Source organism: Urocitellus parryii, chromosome 4 (assembly GCF_045843805.1).
Source record: "Urocitellus parryii isolate mUroPar1 chromosome 4, mUroPar1.hap1, whole genome shotgun sequence".
Taxonomy (NCBI): Eukaryota; Metazoa; Chordata; class Mammalia; order Rodentia; family Sciuridae; genus Urocitellus; species Urocitellus parryii.
In genome coordinates, this window is record NC_135534.1 from 191,160,367 (window position 1) to 191,181,381 (window position 21,015).

Below are 21,015 nucleotides of genomic sequence, written 5' to 3' on the forward strand. Positions count from 1 at the left end.
AGCAGCAGTCCTTGAGGGCCAAAGCAGACTGGCAAAGCATCTCAAGGTCCAGCCTCAGGAGGTGCAGGGTCCATTCCTCTGTATTGTGTTGGTCAAACTGAGTCAAAAGACCAGCCCAGGTTAAAGGTGCATGGAATAGACTGTCCCTCTGGAAGAGAGGAATTCATGTCACAAAGGGATGCACGTTCAGCTATGGGAGAAACTTGTGGCCATATTTTCTATCTATCACAAAGCAGTTACATAACATAGAAAAGTGGCACAATCAATGTATGCTGTGACAAATTCCTTAGCAAACAGGCATGGAGAGGAGTGCCGTGGCAACATTCAGGTTCCTGGATATTTACCCTTCTGCATCTGAGTCTGCTTATCAGAGTTTATTCAGTTAATAAAAATTCAGCAAGTTATACCCTTAAAGGCATCTGATATTTTTGTATAATTATTACACTTGAGATAAAAGATAAAAATTATACAGTGGCTTAAAAACAGCATACTACAGGGACACAGACACATCAATGTTTATAGAAGCACAATTCACAGTCACTACATTGTGGAACCAACCTGATGCCCTTCAATAGATGGATTAAAAAAATGTGAAATATATACACAATGGAATATTACCCAGCAATAAAAGAGAATAAAATCATGGCATTTGCAGCTAAATGGATGGAGTTAGAAAAGATAATGCTAAGTGAAGTTAGCCAATCCCAAAAAACCAAATGCCAAATGTTTTCACTGTTATAAGGAAGATGATTCATAGTGGAATAGGGAGGGGGAGCATGGGAGGAATAGATGAACTCTAGATAGGGTGGGAGGAAAAGGAGGGGGCATGGGGTAATTAATGATGGTGGAATGTGATGATCATTATTATTCAAAGTACATGTATGAAGACATGAATTGGTGTGAGTATACTATGTATACAACCAGAGATATGAAAAATTGAGCTCTATATATGTAATAAGAGTTGTAATGCATTCTGCTATTATATATAAATAAAAACAAGAAAAGTGAAGCAGATAATGTCTTCAGATGTTATTGTGATGATTTTTCCCTTTTAAAAATTCTCTCCTTTCGGGGCTGGGGCTGTAGCTCAGTGGTAGAGCGCCTGCCTCGCATGTGTGAGGCACTGGGTTTGATCCTCAGCACCACATAAAGATATTAAATATATATACATTTCTATATTATATATTTAACATATTTATATAATATTTGTATATTTATAAATATTTTAATATAATTATATACATATTTTATAAATATGTATATACTTTATAAATATGTATACTATATATGCATATATATACATATGTGTATGTATGTATGTGTATATATATGTATGAAATTTTATTTATATAAAATATTCAAATTACAAATATACTTTTTCAACCTTAATCTCTGTCCATTTTCTTATCCATGGAAATGAGATAACTCTTATGATCTGGGTGATGTCCTTGTGCTGGTCAGCCTCTTGAAGCACTTCAGCAGCGCTGGTCTAGGAAGGCACATGCAAGGGCAGGGGTTTACCACCTCCCCTGCTCTGGGTAGAAGCCGAGGCTTTGGCTTTCTCGCCCAGCTTTGATCCTTCGGTGCTGAGGAGCGATGCCCAGAGCTTAAACTATGTAGACGATCCATGTCCTCTATGGGCCAAGCTACTTTCCCATCTCAATTATTTTCTGAGGCAACTAAAGCAGACTCTATTCCTGTTGCCTTTTATTTCTTCTTATCTATCTATCTATTTATTTATTTATTTTTGTGGAGAGACGGATGGAATCAAGCTCCATGCTTCTTCTCACAGTCGCAGGTCCATCACTCCTATATCTTTAGATCATCATTTTGAATAAAACATTTTTTTTCCCTGAAGAGTCATCCCAAGTGCTCACTAAAACACTGCATTTGGGTTTAACTTAGATTGTCAACTTTATGTTTAGTCCGTGTTTCTAAATTTCATACCTGATTTTGAACCACTGAACTTAAATTGACTTCTAACACTGATATACCTTCTAAGTAAACCTAAGCAAAGAACACCAGCCCTATATTCCACCCACCCCAAGATAACATGGAAAAACAAAGCCACACAGAGGGCCATGATTTGATATTGTTTGGTGAATGTCTCTCGGCTTCAGAATGCTGCCACTTCCTCCAGTTCCAGCCCTCGGCTGTGGTCCACTCTGAGTAGGTGAATTCCTCTGTTGAAACTTGCACATAATAAGGAGATGGGATCACCGACAGCCAGGGAAGTTAAGGGTCCAGATCCATCCAGAGACAAGGTGAAAAGGCAGGCTGAGGGGAAGGAGATATCCACAGTTTAGGCCAGAGTGCAATGAAGTCACACATGGCTTAATGACAGAATGAATTTGAGAAATGCATCATTAGACAATTTTATTGTTATGCAAATATCACAGAGTATACTAAGCAAACTTAGGTGGTACAGCCTACTACACACCGAGGCCATGTGGTATACGCCAGTGTTTATGTGGTCTGTGGTCTGAGGTTGACTGAAACGTCATTATGCAGTGAGTGACTGTATCAATGCACCAGGTCCTCCTGAGAAATTCAAGGGAATAAAGCATGTGCTGGACCGTCTAATGCACAAGCGACTAACGCACAAGGCCCCACTTGCTTCATGGGAAGGTGCACCAGCAGGTAAGGCAGAACTTGGGTCAATGTCATGAATTCAACTGCACAGAAAGGGGCCCAGGCCAAACAAGATCGATGCCACCAAGAAGTGTGTGCAAACAACTGGGGCCTTACCTACTCAGAGACCAAGGCAGAACAGGGACAGGGAAAACAGACAAGGACACATCTGTAGCTGTTGGCTCCCTTCAAGATAAAAGAGAATGGGGACCTGCAGGCAGTCTTTGGGGGTGTCCAGCTGACCCAGTCTCCTTCCATCTGCATCTCAAAGGCCACTCTTCTAAGAACTTCAGGTACATACCCAGTGGGCAGGGCATCAGTGCCATCCATTCAGGTCAACACTATCAGGCCCTGACCTCCCTGGTCTTAGGTTCATGATTACTAAACCAAAAACTTGTGCTTGCCTACCACCCACGACTGCTACACCTGGGCAGCTGGGAAAGGGCACTCCAGGAAAGGGGACAACAGGCCTGTCTGTACTAACGCTTGTGGCCCCAGCTGTTTGCAGAGTGCCATTAGACATGGTCCCAACTCTTTTGAGAGGGTACCCTTTCTCCCCCTGGGGGAACTGAGTTTCTGGAGGACTTCTGTTGGAAGGACGTGGTTTGAAGTTCTCTAAATAATGCATTCTTATCCTTACAGAGAGGTTGACCTGCCTAGGGCGGAGCAACACAGGAGCAGCAGGGTGCTGGGCAGCCAGCTTTCTGGTTTCCAACACTTATTCATAGCACTTGCCCCCATCATGACCAGCTTTCATGCTATCAAAGGTTTAAAAACTAGCTCACAAAATTGCTGAATATCTCAAAGACAGCCTCAGCAACTTAGTGAGGCCCTGTCTCAAAAATAAAAAAGGCTGGGGATATGGCTCAGTGGTTTAGCACCCCTGGGTTCAAACCCCAGTGCCAAAAAAAAAAATCACCGAGTGTCTAACAATTGACCAGTAGGAGCCAGCTCCAGCATGTCCAGGACTGTGGGGAGCCACGATCCACAGACACCTTTTCTCTGGTGCTTTGAAGTGTCATAGCCTTACTATGGTCTTAACTAGTTCTAGAGTCCAAATGAAACAAATCTTTCTGAGTCTATTCTTACTGTCCCTGAATCCCACTAAGCTCTTGATTTAGTCCTTGAAAAAGGAATTCAAATATGGCAATTCTTGGTCCCTTTTCCAGACATCTTGAGCATCACCAGTTAAAACTTGATGAGAAACTTCAGGGAAAAAGAACATAAGAGCCAAATAGATTTTGTTTGGGTTCTCAGGAATGACTCTATGCATCACGGGATACATGGTGATAGTTTCTATCCAGAGGTCAACCAGAGAGAGACTAGCATCTAGGTGTCATCTCTTAACCACTCAGGGAACTAGACGGTGGCAGGAGATGGCTGGCTTTGAACATGATGACCAATGGGAAGCAAGAGTTTTAGAATCCCGTGTATCTTTGAGCAGCACTACAGCAGTCTCCTTACCTCCAGTATCTTGGTTCCATATCTTCACCTTGGAATCATGGGATGAGGTAGCAATCGCAGGCACCAAGGCCAATGTTCTTGGTAGAAAAACACAGGATGCAACTGTCTGGAAATGCCCCTTATACTCAAGTATTCTGTTTCTTGTCTGCCTTAGGTCCCACAACTGCAAAGTAAATTTTTATGGACCAGCTTGTACATACACATTCCTCAGCTTCACACGTACTTCATTCACTACTATCCATCTTCCCAGCCGCCCACGATCCTCCTGTGTCCTCCACTTACCTGCTCCTGTAGCTACATGAACTTCTTCTTTCAACCATCATACCCACCCACCCATCCACCCACCAGGTGATTATTTTGCAACAACTATGTCCCAAACAACACTGGTTAAGAATGTGCCAGAAGTGCTGTTGCCTTTTTCATGAGTTGTAAAAGCTCCCAGGCCTGCAGTGTTATGGAACAGTATGGAATTTCTTGCTTTCCATGACAACTCAAGAGCTGCCTTTGACCAGCTTTTTGGTATTTGTGGGTCTTGTGTGACCCTGTAGTTAGGAACACCTTCTCATAAATACATGTAAGTACAAACATTCTAGGGTAATGCCTAGAGTCTATAATAAGGGAAGTGACAGTCCCATCAGTTCCATTCATTGGTACAGATCAGGTCATACCTGGAGAGTAACGTTCGGGGAGGAGAGCAAACTGAACTGTGTCCAAAAACAATGAAGTCCCTGGAAACCATGCCATACATTAGCCTGGAGATGAAATCCTGCATCCAAAGCTTACAACACCCCAATCTGCCATTTAGCAGGGGTGTGATTATATGCAAGAGATTTCAGCTGGCCAGGCCTCTATTCCCTCATCAGTACCTAAGTCATAGGGTTGTTTTAAGGATTAAAGAAAATAGTGCATGTGATAAGGATACTCTACAATGATGAATCTAAGATACTCTGGAGGAGTCTAGACAATCTATCCTGAAATTAATTGCCTGGAAGGCACATGGATAGGGATGGAGTGGGCTCTAGACTAACCCAGGAGCTCCACATTCCCTAAAGAGCTCAAACTTCCTTTACTAAGGCTGATGGTTTATCTTCAGAGGACTATAATATATATATATATATGGTTCATTAGAGACCCAGCACAATGGGAATACATCTGGCTCTTCAGTTGACCTTCCCCATATACTCTGCTGCGAATAGTGACATTAGCTCCTCTCAATCTTGACTGTTATCCTGTTCCTCTTGTCTACTACCAATTTAGAGAGGCTAAGGTTAATGGATATTTCTTAAAAGAAGCATCTGGAAAGAATCACCCACAGTTACACCTAAAATAGGCCTGAGCCAATAGCAGAGCCTGTTAGTCCAGCTAAAGTCATGAAGCCAGAGTAAGTAATTTGCTCCTCAGTAACCAGGCCCCTGGACCCCACACAGTCTCTTACTGTGGCTTCACAGCCTTCGCCTCCAAAACCGTTGCTGCAGGAGATGCACTTGTGACCATCCATGCTGACTTCACAGTAGGTCTGAATGTGTTGCTTTGTGGGAAACATGTGAGCCACCTGTAGCCCCCGACTGTCCCATAGTCTGAAAGAAATTAAAGCAGGAAATGAGTTTACAGTAAATGTGCCTGAAACAGACCTGTAATATCTCACTCACATAAAGTCTTGGCTCCTTGCTACGGAGGTCAGTCAGAATGTAATACCATGATTTACCTGAATACAGCCGCCTGAATTGGGCAATCTCTAGGATGCTAAAGTTGACAGGAAGTAACCAAACTGAGTGGCACCTGAGTTTTCTATTTTGAGATCCATTAGTAAGAATTTAGACCACATTTAATTGTACAAGTCAGTTTATTAATTTGGTCCTTCAGGACACTGCTTTAGACAAGAGACTATTTCTATGCCTATGATTTTAATTTTTTAAAAGATACTTTTTATGATCTAGAGCGCAGTCTTCATTTCAGAACAGATAAACAGATTCAGAAGCCCTGACCCTGGAGTCCACAGGAGAATGTTTTGTTTTGCTTCATCTCATTTTTATCACTTTATCTCATTTCTAACCATTTTCTAAATAAAATCTCTTTTGAGAACCAAAGTTTCTAGTCATGCGCTCCACTCTACACACTACTGACTTCATTTGAATCCCTTGATGTAGTTCCTGACTGACTCCCCAAGAAGGTTTTCAAATGAATGCTGATGACAGAGAACCCCCGGAGCCACGCAGGGGTGGCAAGTGGAGCCAGGGAGGCTGAGTGGCCTATCCTAGGGTTAACCTGAACCCACTCACATAGTGGGAGCTGGATGGTCGGCTGCTCTCAAAACCGTCACCTGTACCCAGATGATCCAAGGGGCCACATCAGTTCAGCACCAGCATGGGGCAGACAGGTGGGAGTCCCAGGAAAGGGCAGAGCAGAGGGGAGAAGCAGAGTGGAGCAAAGTGATGTAGGCAGGGGAGCCACAAACCTTCACCAGAAACACCTTCACTCCACTCAGAGGCCCACCTGATGGTTTTATCTTCAGAGGACTGCAGGATATATGGTTCATTGGGGACCCAGCACAGGTGAGTGACCTGGAAAAAGGAAAACTTTCAACACTTCTCCATACCAAGTCATTCTTTTGCTGTGATTCCTGTACATGGTACTAAAGAGCATCTCTGTACCTCTTCTCAGGAATTCCAAACTAGTAAGTTTGATTTAAAGGGATTTAATGTCTTGCAGACACTTTTCAGCCAGCTCTGGCTGCATCTCCTTGGTTATCAGCTGCATCAGCAAGAGGGCATCAGCAAGTTCACTCTATCGACAGCTGTCTTCAGAATCAGAGAAGATGAACTTTGACGGCCACTAAAGAAGCATCTGCTATGTGGCAGGCATGATGACAGGTGTTTCACATACACAGGTTATCTCATTTCACCTTAACTAGCAATGTAATCCTCCTCATCTGATAAATGAAGACACTGAGACTCTAAGACCTTAAGTAACTTGGTGTAGCACAGCCAGGAAGTGGTGAGTGTGAAGCCAGGACTGGGATGTAGAAGGGGCAGAGAGCTTGCTAACATACTCAAGGCCCTGAATTTATTTTTTATTTTTATTTTTTTTTATATTTATTTTTTAGTTCTCGGCGGACACAACATCTTTGTTGGTATGTGGTGCTGAGGATCGAACCCGGGCCGCACGCATGCCAGGCGAGCGCGCTACCACTTGAGCCACATCCCCAGCCCCAAGGCCCTGAATTTAAAAAAAAAAAAAAAAAAATGAAGAACAAACTCACACAAATATTTGAAACCAGGTATGACTGACCCCAAAGGCCATGGAATTTATATACCATGAAAATCTACCAGAAAACAACAGGTCTTCAAAAAAACAGCAAAGCTGGGCACAGTGACGCATACCGTAAACCCAATGGCTCAGGAGGCTGAGGCAGGAGGATAACAAGTTCAAAGCCAGCCTCAGCAACTTAGTGAGTCCCTGAGAAACTTAGCGAGATGTTGTTTCAAAATAAAAAATAAAAAGGGCTGGCGATATGGCTCAGTGGGTAAGCCCCCACTGGATTCAATCTCCAGGGCCAGGAAAAAACAAAAACAAAAACAGCAAATTACACAAGGAGAAAAAGGTGAGGCTTATTTCTTTGTTATTATGTTACACCAAGGAGAGCAGCCGCCACACAGTACACCAGCTGTGAGTTCTTGGTAGACAGAACTGAGATCTGTCACTAATCATGTTCCTAGCAGTGTCCAGCCCACAGAAGAAATGGATTAGATATATGTTGAAGAGATAGATGAAGACACCATTTTAGACGTCAGCACACACTAGTGGGGTCACTCTCTGCAGCAGAAGGCTTGCCATCGTCCAACTCAATGACCCGAGAGGTCAGCAGGGGCTGCCATCAGGACCAGGCTCTGAGGCCTGCCCGTGGGTCTCTGGATCTCTTTCCTGGGCCTTTTCTCTCTCTATTTCCTTTTTGGTGTTGGAGCTGGAGCCCCGGGCCTCCCCACACTGCGCACGCGCTCTGCCAACAGAGCTCAGCTGCGAGCTTCCAGTGCCCTTCCCTGCCCGGGCCCCCTCTGCTACCTTGCCCTGCACCGAGTTGGGATTCATACCAGGTTCCTGGAGACCGAGGCTCTCTCCACACACCGTCCGGTCCCCACGTCCCACAGAAGCAGGGCGTTGTCCCGAGAGCCAGTGCACAGCTGGGACGCGTCTTTGGAAGCAAGGCGAGAAGTCACCCATGGGGCAGGACTTGCACAGGCCGGGAGAGCCCGAGGGCGCCGGGCAGAGCTGCTCCGCCTTACCTGGACTCACGGCCAAGCCGGTGACCGCCAGAGCGTGGCCGCACAGCTGCTGCCTGGGCTGGGAGGCCTCGTGCAAGTCCCACATCAGGACCCGCCTGTCCCGAGAGGCGCTGAAGAACTGGCCCGACCGGGGACTGCAGGCCACCTGCTCAGAGGAAACAGAACAGAAACCCGCCGCTGTGCCTCGGGACTGGATTCCAATGCGGGGAAGGGTGGCTCCGCGCAGCCCCCCACTTTCAGTGAGCAATTCCTAAACGGGGGTCTGTGATGGGAAAGGCGGGAGGCTGCCTCCCACCTTTCTCCATGGTGTGCCGACTCTGTGTAAAGCAGACCCTCTCCCATCCTCCGAGGCAGCCGTTAAAACCTCACCTCTTCCCAGACCACCTCACCTCCACGGCCCTCCCCGCCGGCTTTGGGGGCTCCTGCAGAACATCCCCCGTGTGCTCCCGCGGCACCGTGGGCACCGCTCCACAAGCGCGCAGTGCACCGCACCTCCACCCGTCTCAGCGTCCCCTTGTGTTTCTCCTACTTCATGTTGTAATGTCACGCATTTTATTTTGTTTGAGAGAGGGGTTTGAATCATATTTATTTTTAATCACATAAAGATCCATTTATTTCGACTTTACCAAGTGACCACGGAATACTGTTTCAGAATTAATACTGGATCTTCTCATCTCTACTAAGATGATCACAGAACCGTATTTATCAATTTTTTTTTTTTTTTTTTAGTTTTCGGTGGACACAACATCTTTGTTTGTGGCGCTGAGGATGGAACCTGGGCCGCACGCATGCCAGGCGAGCGCGCTACCGCTTGAGCCACATCCCCAGCCCTATTTATCAATTTCTTAATAACAAATCATTTCTGCATCCCTGGAATAAAGCTCAGTTAGTCATGGTATGTGTTTTTCTAGGAAAGTTAAACTCTATTTGCTAATATTTCATTAAGAATTTTTTTTCAATACTTGTAGCAGTCTACAAGTAGTGTACTCATGACCCATTTCCCCATTTTTAATTTTTTTTTTTTTAGTTGTAGTTGGACACAATACCTTTATTTTATTTTTACATGGTGCTGAGGATCAAACCCAGTGCCTCACACTTGCTACGTGAGCACTCTACTGCTGAGCCACAACCACAGCCCCCGTTTTCCCATTCTTATTTAACACAAAACCTCTATATTTTTGGATATGGCAATGTACTCCTATCAATATTTCCCAACCCACCTGAAGATACAGATAACCAATTAAAAATAAGTGGAAGTGGGATTTATAGGAAACCCTTTAAAGGGGGCTTATAGATACAATCCTTTCTTCTTGCCCTTTCTTTCTTCCTGCTGCCTCAAGATCAGACATGACGAAGGGAGCTGCAGCAGTCATATTGTGAATAAGAGGTGATTTTGAAGATGGAAGCTAAGATCTTTTATTTTTTTATTTTTTGGAACTGGGGATTGAACCCAGGGGTGCTTAACCATTGAGCAACATCCACAGCCCCTTTTGTATTTTACTTAGAGAAAGGGTCTCACTGAATTGGTTAGGGCCTTGCTAAGTTGCTGAGGCTGGCTTTGAACTGGTGATCCTCCTACCTGAAACTCCCGAGCCCTGGGATCACAGGCATGTGCCACAGCACCCATCAGAATTCTATTCTTTTTCAAGGTTGAATAATACTCCATTGTGCATATATTCCCACATTTTGTTCATCTGTGTGCCTTTCGGTGGCCATCTTGCATATTTCCACCTTTGTTTTTTTTTTTTTTTTTTTTAAGAATTTTTTTTTAATGTTTATTTTTTAGTTCTTGGCGGACACAACATCTTTGTTGGTATGTGGTGCTGAGGATCGAACCCAGGCCGCACGCATGCCAGGCGAGCCCGCTACCGCTTGAGCCACATCCCCAGCCCTCCACCTTTGTTTTGCTCTACTTTGCTTTGCCTGGAGTAGAACTTCACAGCATCAAATAAAGCCTGGGTATTTTTCCTTAGGACTAAACAATCACTCTTAATATCTGGAGCTATTAGATATTCCTTGATTCAGTTCCAGATTCCCTTCAGGATAATCATTTGACAATTACCTTGGTGATTTCACGTTCATGTCCTTTGAACCTCTTCACCACGTTTCCAGTTTTCCAATTATAGGCCACGACTGTCTGCAGAGAGTCATTGGAGCAGTTTAGTCACCCATTTCCATGTTACTTCCTCCCTCTCCTAGCCTCTCCTAGGGGCCTTGCTTCAAGCCCTAGAGTTTTATTTTGTGCCCTTCCTTATGTGCCCCTGCTTTGAATTTCTTTTGTTTCCTCTTGATCATTCCCCTGTGTCTGTCCACACAGGGCCACTCCTCTAAACCTTACTATGGTTCAGGAAAACATTCCCCGAGAAACATGGATTCACCTTGAGATTCTGGCTATATATTCTGAAGAATTCTGCCTGGGATTAGATTATTTTTTCCCTATTATATTGCACTTTCTTTCTTTTTTATTAATTTATTTACTTATATGTTATACTGATAATCAAACTCAGTGCCTCACACATGCTAGGCAAGTACTCTTCCACTGAGCTATGACCCTAGCCCTATACTTTCTTAAAGTATCTTTTTTAAAAATTTTTTAAAAATAACTATTTTTTAAAATTTATTTTTATGTGATGCTGAGGATCAAATCTAGTGCCTCACATGTGCCAGGCATGCACTCTGTCACTGAACTACAACCTTAGCCCTTAGAGTATCTTTTTAAAATTCACCATTTCTAACTGTACAGTTCAGTACTGTTGAATATATTCACAGTATTATAAAACAGACTACATTTTTTAATTTTAAAAACCCGAATTCATAATACCATCTTCCAAAGAGAACCGTTGTTAAAATTCTTTTGCACCCTGTTTCCAGGTGTACACGTTAATATATTACCATAAGCATCCCTCTCCCCAAACAGGACTTTAAAATTTTCTGAGTCCCCACGGCTCATTGCTAAAGAGCAAAGAGCATGTGCTGTCGTGGGCCCAGCCCCCTCTGCACCTGACCTAATTAAACACCAGTTTCCTAATCTGCAAAATGGAGAGGATAATCCTTGCCCTGTTTAACCCTAACAGATGCAAGGGAGGGTCATATAAATGAAATTTCTTGCATTTAAGATGATACAGATTTTAAAACAAAATGCTCTTGAGTGTTAAAATGTTGAGATACATCCTGATTTCAGAGAGGCAAATTTGAAAACAAGTGCATGTTAAAACCAATGAAATACAGTAAGCAAATGAAATTGGAAGATTTGAAAAGGCTATTAACAGTGAGAGACATTATTTACTGCAAAAAGCAGCAGCATTTTTGCTACTCCTAGCAGTGAGTATGAGGATACAACCAATATGAAGGAGAGGAAGCACTTGGATTCAAAATAACGACGGGGAAAAGACAAAAACATACAAGGAAAGAATAGATGTACCCACAAGAGAAGAAAGTATGATGTTCTTTTTGTTGACAACTTCTGTTTCTGCTTTAAACATGTATGGGCTGGAACAGTAACACCTGCCACTTATAGAAGTCATGCAGGTGGTCATGTCAGGCAGAGTGTTAAGGATCTTACTTATGGTCTCTCATTTAATCCTCGAAATCATCAAGTGAGGTTGATATTATCTACACTTATCAGATGAGGAAACTGAAGCTCAGAAAATTTAGACTTACCTAAAGTAATAGAAGCAAAGCAGGGATTTACACCCAATCGTTTTTTGGGGGCACCAGATCCCAGGGGAGCTAACATTTGAGCCATATCCCCAGCCTTTTCAAATTTTTTTTTTTTATTTTAACACAGGGTCTCACTGCTAAGTTGCTTAAGACCTTGATAAATTGCTGAGGCTGGCCTCAAACTTGCAATCCTCCGCCTCAACCTCCCAAGTCATTGGGGTTTCAGGTGTGTGTAAACCCAGCCCTTCTACCTTTAAGCCCATACAGTTACACTAACAGCCTGGCTGCCAGAAATGAAGTGAAAACCTAGATTTTCTGAGTATCTTCCCTCTCCTGAAATGAGTTGTCTTCCTTGGAAATGCTGCAGACCTCACCTTATCTTTTCCTCCAGAGACACAAAGGTCTGAGTTCAGAGCAGCAACGGCAGAGACAGCGTCCACATGAGCGGGGCTATACTCTTGAGAAGCTTTAGTTTGAATTCTCTCTTCCATGATTCCGTCAGGCCTGCTAAAGAGAGGTGGAAAATGAGAGGCCTAATGCTGGGATGGACAGGGGAGCAGCGGTGCAGGCGACAGTAGCAAGTCAGGCGGGCTGAGGGGATGGATAAAGGGAAAGGAGTAGAGAAAGGAAACACTGACACTGCCTCCCTGTGAATTCTGACAATGCTCAGAATGACTCAATGATTGAAATCTGATAAAGGAATCTGTTCACACTAACCACAAATCCCAAAGGCTATTCTGCACCACCACCCCCGTTAATGGGTGCAGATATTAGCTAATAAGCTATTTCTTAGCTAAAAGAAAACAGACCAAACAGTTCAGGGAAGGTCATTAACTTTGTTCCCTTTTTTTTTTCTTCTTTCTTTTTTATTTTGTTCCCAAATAAATACGGATGGATGTTGTATTTTCTGAACTCTTTATTTTAATGTTCTCATATGTTCTCATTGTTAAAGGATGATTATTAAGCTCGTTAATTTATTGGGGTAACCTTGTTCTCTTTCTTGAGTTTAATGGAGGCATGATAAAGTTAAGGACCCCAAGTCAGCCACAGTGGTATATGCTTGGAATCCCAGCGACCAAGGAGGCTGAAGCAAGAGATTCGCAAATTCAAGAGTAGCCTCGGCAACTTAGTGAGATCCTGTCTCAGCGGTAGAGCACTTGTCTAGTGTGTGTGAGAACCTGGGTTCAATACTCAGAACTGCCCCAAATAAAAGAACCCTAGGGAAGACTGCTGTACCTGTATTTGTAACTGCTGTGTTTGAGTTTGCTCTGCAGTTTCCCCATTACGGCACAGAGCCCACACGAAGCCTGAGAAAGTGGAGTGTGTTTCAGGTGGCATCTGAGTAGCAGCATCCCTTGTGGTTGATGGAAGTTGTGTTTCCTGTTTAGTAAAAAGAAGAATGTGTACTGTTAATTTTGTTAGGCACAACAACGCTAAAATGGTTATGTGAAATTATTTTAAAACAAAAAAGACTAATTGAATGCATGTGCTTTTCCTCTTTTTCCTGCTTTACTTTGAAGGGATTACAGGTACCAATAAACCATCAGCAGAGAAACAAAAACAAAACTAACTTTTAAAAACACTCAAGAATTATGTTTAAACTGATCTAAATATTATGCAACGTATACATGTATTGCAACATTACATGGTACTCCATTAATATGTACAATTTTTGTTTTCATGCATTAGTTTTAAAAAAACATTAAGAAGTTCCTCAATAGTTAAACATAAAATTGCCCTATGATTCAGCAATTCCAATCCAAAAGAATTAAAAACTGGTGTTCACACAAAAGTTGGTACCCAATGCTCATGGCTGTAAGTACTGTTCACTATAGCCAAAAGGTGACAAAACTCATCAATGGGATGAGTGGATAAACAAAATGTGATCTATCCATATAATGAAATATTATTCAGACACAGAAAGGAATGAAGCACTGACACATGCTACAGCAAAAGGGAACCTTCAAAGTATCATGCAAAGTATGATTCCACTTACGTGAAGTATGCACAGTTGGCAAATTACAGCAACAGAAAGCAGATTAGTGGCTGCCAAGAGTTGAGACAAGGAGGGAACAATAGGTCTGGTGTCCTTTGGGGGTGATGAGAATGTTGTGGAACTAGACAATAGTAATGGTCGCACAACACTGTCTGGGTACTAAATGTCACTAATGGTAAATTTTATGTTATGTACACTCTATCACAATAAGATAAATACTAAGCATGTAATTGAAAAAATTTTAAATCCATACTAGTGAAGCTTCTTGGAAGAGAAGAGCTTTGGACATTCTAAAAAGTTATGACCCTTCTTATGCTGAACTATTTTTAAATAATTTCACTGTGGTACTTAAATCAGCATAAAAGATCATGAAATTATTCTGTAATGAGATGCTAAAGATGATGACACTGAGATAATATAGATAATGACCTAGACCAGCAGTTCTCCAAGTGTGATCTGGGGACCAGGGGGGATTTCTGGTTCTTTAAGGAGTCCAGGGTCCTCCTCTCTCCAGCTGTCTCTCTGTGTGAGGCATGATTTTCCTTTCATACTTCAACCTAAACAATATATTGCAATAGACTGAGTGCAGAAGCAGATACAAGAATCTAGTTGTCTTTGTTTAAGCCAAATAATAAAGAGACTTCAAAGAAATTATAACAATACCATTCTTTCCTACTAAATTTTTTGGGAAAGTTTATTTTCATGAAATTATATTATTCATCTTAACGAGTAATAGATTTTTTTTATTGTTAGAGTTTTGTTTTTGTTTTGTGGGGCTGAGGAATCACACCTGAGATGCTAGACAAGTATTTTAATTTGAAATTTATCAGTTTTTATATTAATAAGAGGTTGGACAAGCAAGATCCTGAACCCAATCTATAACTTACATAAATAAAACTTGTTTGTGGTCCTTGATGATTTTTAAGAGTATAAAGAGGCTGGGCATGGTGGAACACACCTGTAATCCCAGCCGCTCAGGAGGCTGAGGCAGGAGGGTCACAAGTTCAAAGCCAGCCTCAGCATCTGAGAGAAGTCCCAAAGCAACTCAGCGAGACCTCGTCTCTAAATAAAATATTTTAAAAAGCTGGGGACATGGCTCAATGGTTAAGCAAAACTGGGTTCAATCCCTGGTACCAAATAAATAAACAAATAAAATTTAAAAATTTAAAAAAGAGTACTAAGGAGACTTGATGACAAAAGTTTGAGAACTGATCTAATAATTGAATCATGTTAGTATAGGATGACCTGTATTAGTCATAAAGACTAAAAGCAATAATTGTTTTCCAGATTTATTTACATTGTTCCCATCAACTAACAAGGCCAGAACTAAAAAGAAAAAAAAATAAATTATGCAATCAAAGATGCCCATCCAGTTCTTCACTCAAGAAATACTCTGTAAGCACCTAATTTACTGCATGCTGGTGAATCAGAGGAGGGAGAGAGGGATGGGCGGGAAGGGAGAGAGAGAGAAAGCCAAAGATGTGACCAGTAAGAACATTCACTGGGACTGAAGAACCCTGACTTGGGGCTAATTTCAGCTGTTTCAGGTCCCATGTCCTCTATAACTATCTGTCCCCTGAGATGCCAGAAGGCTAAGGCAAGTAAATGGGGCAGTGAGAATGCCCTGCCGGTTTCTTCTGGGGTTCTGCTTGCAGAATAAGAGATGAGTTTCCTATGGGCACCAGCAGCCTACTCTAGGAAGAACAGGCTGCACGGAGCATCTAAAAGTCACCAAGTTAAGAATTCTCATTCACACCATTACCTTAAACACTGGAGTTTTCCAAAAGAACTTCAGCCTACATTTTGAGGAACTGTCAGAACTGATCTCTTGAGAAGAACAGGTAACTAGTTCAGAAGGTAACTAGACACTAGCAATGCAGTGGCAAGAACACTGTGTGTGGCATCAAGAGCCCTGGGCTCTGGCCCAACTCTGTCTCATCTTATGTGTCCTTCAGTGGATGCAGTTCTCACTCTGTGCCTCATCCTCCTCATTTAAAAAATCAGGACACTAGACTAAATGATTTTTAGTAGACTATGAGCTCCATAAGAAGGAGGACTCTGCTGGGCGGTGGCACATGCCTATAATCCCAGCAACTCAGGAGGCTAAGGCAGGAGGATCACGAGTTCAAAGTCAGCCTCAGCAACTTAGTGAGGCCCTAAGCACTCAGTGAGATTCTGCCTCTAAATTAAAAAAAAAAAAAAAAAAAGGCTGGAGATGTGGTTCCATGGCTAAGCATCCCTGGGTTCAACTCCCAGTACCAAAAAAAAAAAAAAAAAAAGAAGGGCTCTGATTATCCATCTCTGTATCCCATGAGGCTCACCAATACAACAAAAATAATTGTTGCGAAGTAGTGAATCTACACAGTCCCCTCAAGTTCAGATATTCTAGGATTCTATATGATAGATCACAAGATGTGATTTAAAAAAATTTCAGAATAGTTTCCCAAAAGCTTGGAATGTTGTATTGTTCATAGACAGAGGGTGCAGGGCTTCCTATCTGCCAGTCTAACCCATTTTTCGACATTATCATCCAACTAAAAAGATGTGCCACCCATAGATCTAGGTCATGGGAAATTGCAGGTGCTATAAATGGACTGGCTGTGCTTAAATCTGATTGGATTCCTAACTGGTATCTCCAGAGAGCCATACCTCCCAAGTGAAGAATATTCATGGGACATTCTAAAGGAAAAGGTACTTACCCCCAAATCAAAAGGATCTTCTGGTGAGTTGCGTTTTTAATTATTTGTAATGTTTATCCTTTGGAAAATAATTCAGGCAGCCACTTCCTAATTTCTGTAATTAGGGAAAAGATGCTCAGGTTAATCTCTTCTCTAAGCATCTCTTTGCACTGAAAAGAGATTTACAAGGTAAATAAAGACCTTGTTTGGTTAAAAAGATTGCTAAGTGTCATTTTCTCTCACAATAAAAAGGATAGCTTACAAAATTCCAAGATTATAAGGTTCACATTTCCACCAATGAGGGAAAGTATAATTTTAATGTCGATTATACATCTAGTTTTAAATATGCAAAATATATTTAATTACATCATGAAATATTTTTATTTTACTCATAGTATAGTTCTTCTGTTCATTGAAAACCTTCAGAGTTGACTATTTACTTTCAGAGTTCACTGCTTTTGTAAAAAGGAAAATTTCTTGTTTTAAATAAGTATAAGGAGAGGGAGGGAGAAGTACTAGGGAGTGGTATTGGCTAAATTATATTGTCATATTGTGTGTAAGTACAAATATGTAACAACAAATCCCATCATTATAATGCACCAATAAAAAGTGGGAAAAAATTTAATTAGATTAAAAAATAATTAAGTATAAACCACAAAACCTGAGATGAAAGAGCTTTTCAAAATCATCACATATAAATCCTTTACTTTGAGACCTGCAGAAAGCAGATATATTATTTGTTCAAAATTATAACCAAGACGAACGTGGTAGCATAAGCCTGTGAACCAAGCAACTCAGGCTGTAGCAGGAGGACTGGGGTTGTGACTCAGTGGTAGAGCACTTGCCTAGCACTGTGAGGCCCTGGGTTTGATCCTCAGTACCATATATAAATAAACAAACAAAATAAAGGTATTGTGTCCATCTACAACTTAAAAAAAAAAATCAAGGCCAGCCTGGCAACTTAAAGAGATTCTGTCTCAAAACTTTAAAAAATTTAACCCTATATACATGTATGATTATACAACTGGTGTGTCTCTGTACCATGTACAGCCAGAGGAATGAGAAGTTATGCTCCATTTGTGTATAAAGTGTCAAAATGCATTCTATTGTCATGTATAATTAGAACAAATTTTTTAATTTTTTTTAACTTTTAAAAAATTAAATAAAAAGGGCTGGGATGTAGCTTTGTGGTAGAGCACCACCGGGCTTAATCCCCAGTACTGCAAAAAAAATTCATAATCAGATAATCTTTTGACTTCTAGCCCAGAATGCCCATTATAAACCTCTACTCAGAAGAGTTTTACTACATTTTTTAAAATATTTATTTTTTAGTTGTAGTTGAACACAATATCTATCTTATTTTTATGTGGGCCTTGCACGTGCTAGGTGAGTGCTCTACCGTTGAACCACAATCCCAGCCCCTACATTTTAACAACTCTAAGAGTTTAAGTACACTCTAAAAAAATTTTTGTTCAGTACTTGGTACTTAACACAAAGGTATTCAACCACTGAATTACACCACCAACCTTTTTAAAATAATTGTTTTGGGCTGGGGATGTGGCTCAAGCGGTATCGCGCTCGCCTGGCATGTGTGCGGCCCGGGTTCGATCCTCAGCACCACATACCAACAAAGATGTTGTGTCCGCCGAGAACTAAAATAAATAAATAAATAAATTCCCTCTCTCTCTCTCTCTCTCTCTCTCTCTCTCTCTCTCTCTCTCTCTCTCTCTCTCTCTCCCTCTCCTCTCTCTTTAAAAAAAATAAATACAAATAAAATAAAATAATTGTTTTATTTTGAGACAGGGTCTTGATAAATTGCAAGGCTGGCCTTGAACTTTTGATCCTCCTGCCTCAGCATCACAAGTAGTTGGGATTATGGGGGCGCATCACTATGCCTATCTAAATACATTCTAAGCACTGATTGACAATGTAGTTTATTTTGAGAATTATGAGCAGCACAGAATAACATTTGATTAAATGTCTTACTGTCTGAATTCGACAGGATTAGGTCTGAATTATAATTCTTCTGAGGTACTAGGCAAATTGCTGAACCTAAGTCTCAAGTTCCTAATGTGCAAAATGGGGTAATAACTCTTCACTGTTTTCTGTGAAGGTTAAAAATAGCTCTTAAGATGTGTCAGGAACTTCCCTATGTGCCACATATTTATTAATTCATTTCATTAACATACCTCTGAAATAGTTACTATAGCCATTCTGCAGATGAGAAAAGTGAGACAAAGAGATGTTAATAACTTGCTCATTGTTGCAGTGTAAATAAGTGGCAGGAATGAAACTTGAACCCAAGCAGTCTGACTCCACAGGCCCTGCTTTTGATCAGCATACTATACTGCTCCTCTACTACACCTGCTGTGTAAAAGCCTCCAGTTCAAACTGCCAAACTGTTAATAATAAGGTATGGTTATTAAAATGACTGCACCGATCAGCAATTTCACTCTTGTTAATACTGCTTATAGTAAATGTAAATTAAACACAGAGATCAGGGGAGGGGAGGGGAGGAAGGATAGGAAGGGGATAGGAAGGGCAGCAGAATACAACAGACACTAGTATGGCAGTATGTATAAACGTGGCTGTATAATCAATGTGATCCTGCAATCTGTACACGTGGGAATAATAGGAATTCATACCCCATTTGAAACAAATATGTGATATATGATATGTCAAGATCAATATGTTTTGAGCAACTAATAAATTTCTGATGTTTAAAAAAAACACAGAGATCACATACAAATCCATATGTGAGTCTAGAGAATATTAAGCTGAAGCCAATTAGGTCCCCTGACCAGAGTGAAGGATCACAATAAGAATTATGTTATACAGTGAGGCAATTTAAAATCTTGAGAATAGGCCGGGTGGAGTGATGCAAGTCTGTAATTCCAGCTACTTGGGAAGCTGAGGCAGGAGGATTGTAAGTTTGAGGCTGGCCTGAACAACTTAGTAAGACCTTATCTCAAAAATAAAAAATAAAAAGATCTAGGGATATAGCTCAGTGGTAGAGCATACCTGGGTTCAACCCCCAGTGTAGCAATAAATAAATAAATCTGGACCCCAGGACCTATTCCTGCCCCAAATCTGTTTTTCAAAGACCTTGAGATACACAGTGACCACTCTAAACAACACAGAGAATTCTTTTTTAACTCTCTAGTGCAATACTCTTGATATATGTCATTGCATATGCAACCATTATATTGTACCAAGAAACTGGGACCCAGAGGCATCTAAACCAATGCTCGTGTAGAAACAGCGACGGGTAGAAATATGGAAGGTGGTGTGGTTAGACCCTCTAATGGTACAAATAAGGGAAACCATGGCCCAGAGTCACACAGCGAATCAGTTCTAGGTCAGAACTCCGAAGGCTGAGGACAACCTGTGCAGTTTTTTTTTTTTTTTTCTGGCGCTTCAGACCACAAAAATTCCTCTCCCTGTCCAATATGTGAACCGCTAAAGCTTATTTTTGAAGTGCATGTGGGCGAGGAACAATCCCTCAAGAGGGAAACCTTACGCCACCCAGACCAACTGTGATCCCCAGAAACCTCCTCGAAGCTTGGCCAGGTGGGTGGCTGCGGCCCAGAAAGCGAAAGGACTTCCACCTCCCGCTTCCCCCGTTTCTCCCACTTCGGGTTCCATACCCACCCGCAGCTGGGTCCGGCTGGTGCCGGGCCGGCGGAGTCACGGAGCAGCAGAGCATCCGCAGCCTCCACTGCCTCCCGCGCCTCAGCCCCTAGCAACGAGGCGCGCGTCGCTAAGGTGAGAGTCCCGGTGAAAAATCTCCGGGCGTCTCCCTCAGAATAGGAACCTAGGTTCCGCTCGCCGGAAGTCGAGAGAGAGAGAGAGAGAGAGAGAGAGAGAGAGAGAGAGAGAGAGAGAGCAAGAGAACGTCTTGCTTTGCTTGCTTTATTCCCCCCCCACACATTTTTTTTTATTGGTGCATTATAGTTGTAGGTATTGTTACATATCCGTACATGCACACAGTATAACAATATAATTTGTCCTGTATCACTTCTCAGCCCTTCCCCCGCTCTTTCCACCTCCCATTCCTTGGTCCTCTATTCTCTACTCAGCTCCCTTTGATTTTCATGAGGTCTGTTTCCACCTTTCTTTTCCTCTTTCCTCTCTACTTCCGCCTTTGAAAACATACGTTCCTGGACCTTGTGAGTTTGATTTACTTCGCTTAACATAACGGTCTCTAGTTCCATCCATTTTCCTGCAAATGACATAACTTCATTTTGTTTTCTTTTCAATGCCCTGATGAGATCCAGAGAAGAGGGATGTGCCCAAGACCGTGTTG

The 21,015-nt window shown here is 41.9% G+C and overlaps 1 protein-coding gene across 1 annotated transcript; it reads right to left on the minus strand.

Moving 5' to 3' along the window:
• Positions 1–1,390: 1,390 nt before the first annotated feature.
• Positions 1,391–20,418, minus strand: Wdr31 (WD repeat domain 31). Its single transcript, XM_026393343.2, has 11 exons — positions 20,361–20,418; positions 16,731–16,824; positions 13,272–13,415; positions 12,410–12,542; positions 10,438–10,512; positions 8,376–8,520; positions 8,184–8,284; positions 6,589–6,656; positions 5,531–5,672; positions 4,096–4,258; positions 1,391–2,277 (listed from the first exon to the last, which is right to left on the minus strand). Exons 3-11 carry the CDS (start codon positions 13,385–13,387, stop codon positions 2,117–2,119), a joined length of 1,104 nt encoding a protein of 367 aa, XP_026249128.1. The 5' UTR covers positions 13,388–13,415; positions 16,731–16,824; positions 20,361–20,418; the 3' UTR covers positions 1,391–2,116.
• Positions 20,419–21,015: the final 597 nt, after the last annotated feature.

Coding starts and splice junctions, on each gene's coding strand:
- Wdr31 (XM_026393343.2), bottom strand. CDS start 13,387: ATGCTGCTACTCAGATGCCACCTGAAACACACTCCACTTTCTCAGGCT. Junction 8,521..10,437: donor ATGAACGTGAAATCACCAAG/GTAATTGTCAAA, acceptor TCCTCTGAGCAG/GTGGCCTGCAGTCCCCGGTC. Junction 2,278..4,095: donor ATGGAACCAAGATACTGGAG/GTAAGGAGACTG, acceptor CCTTCCCCTCAG/CCTGCCTTTTCACCTTGTCT.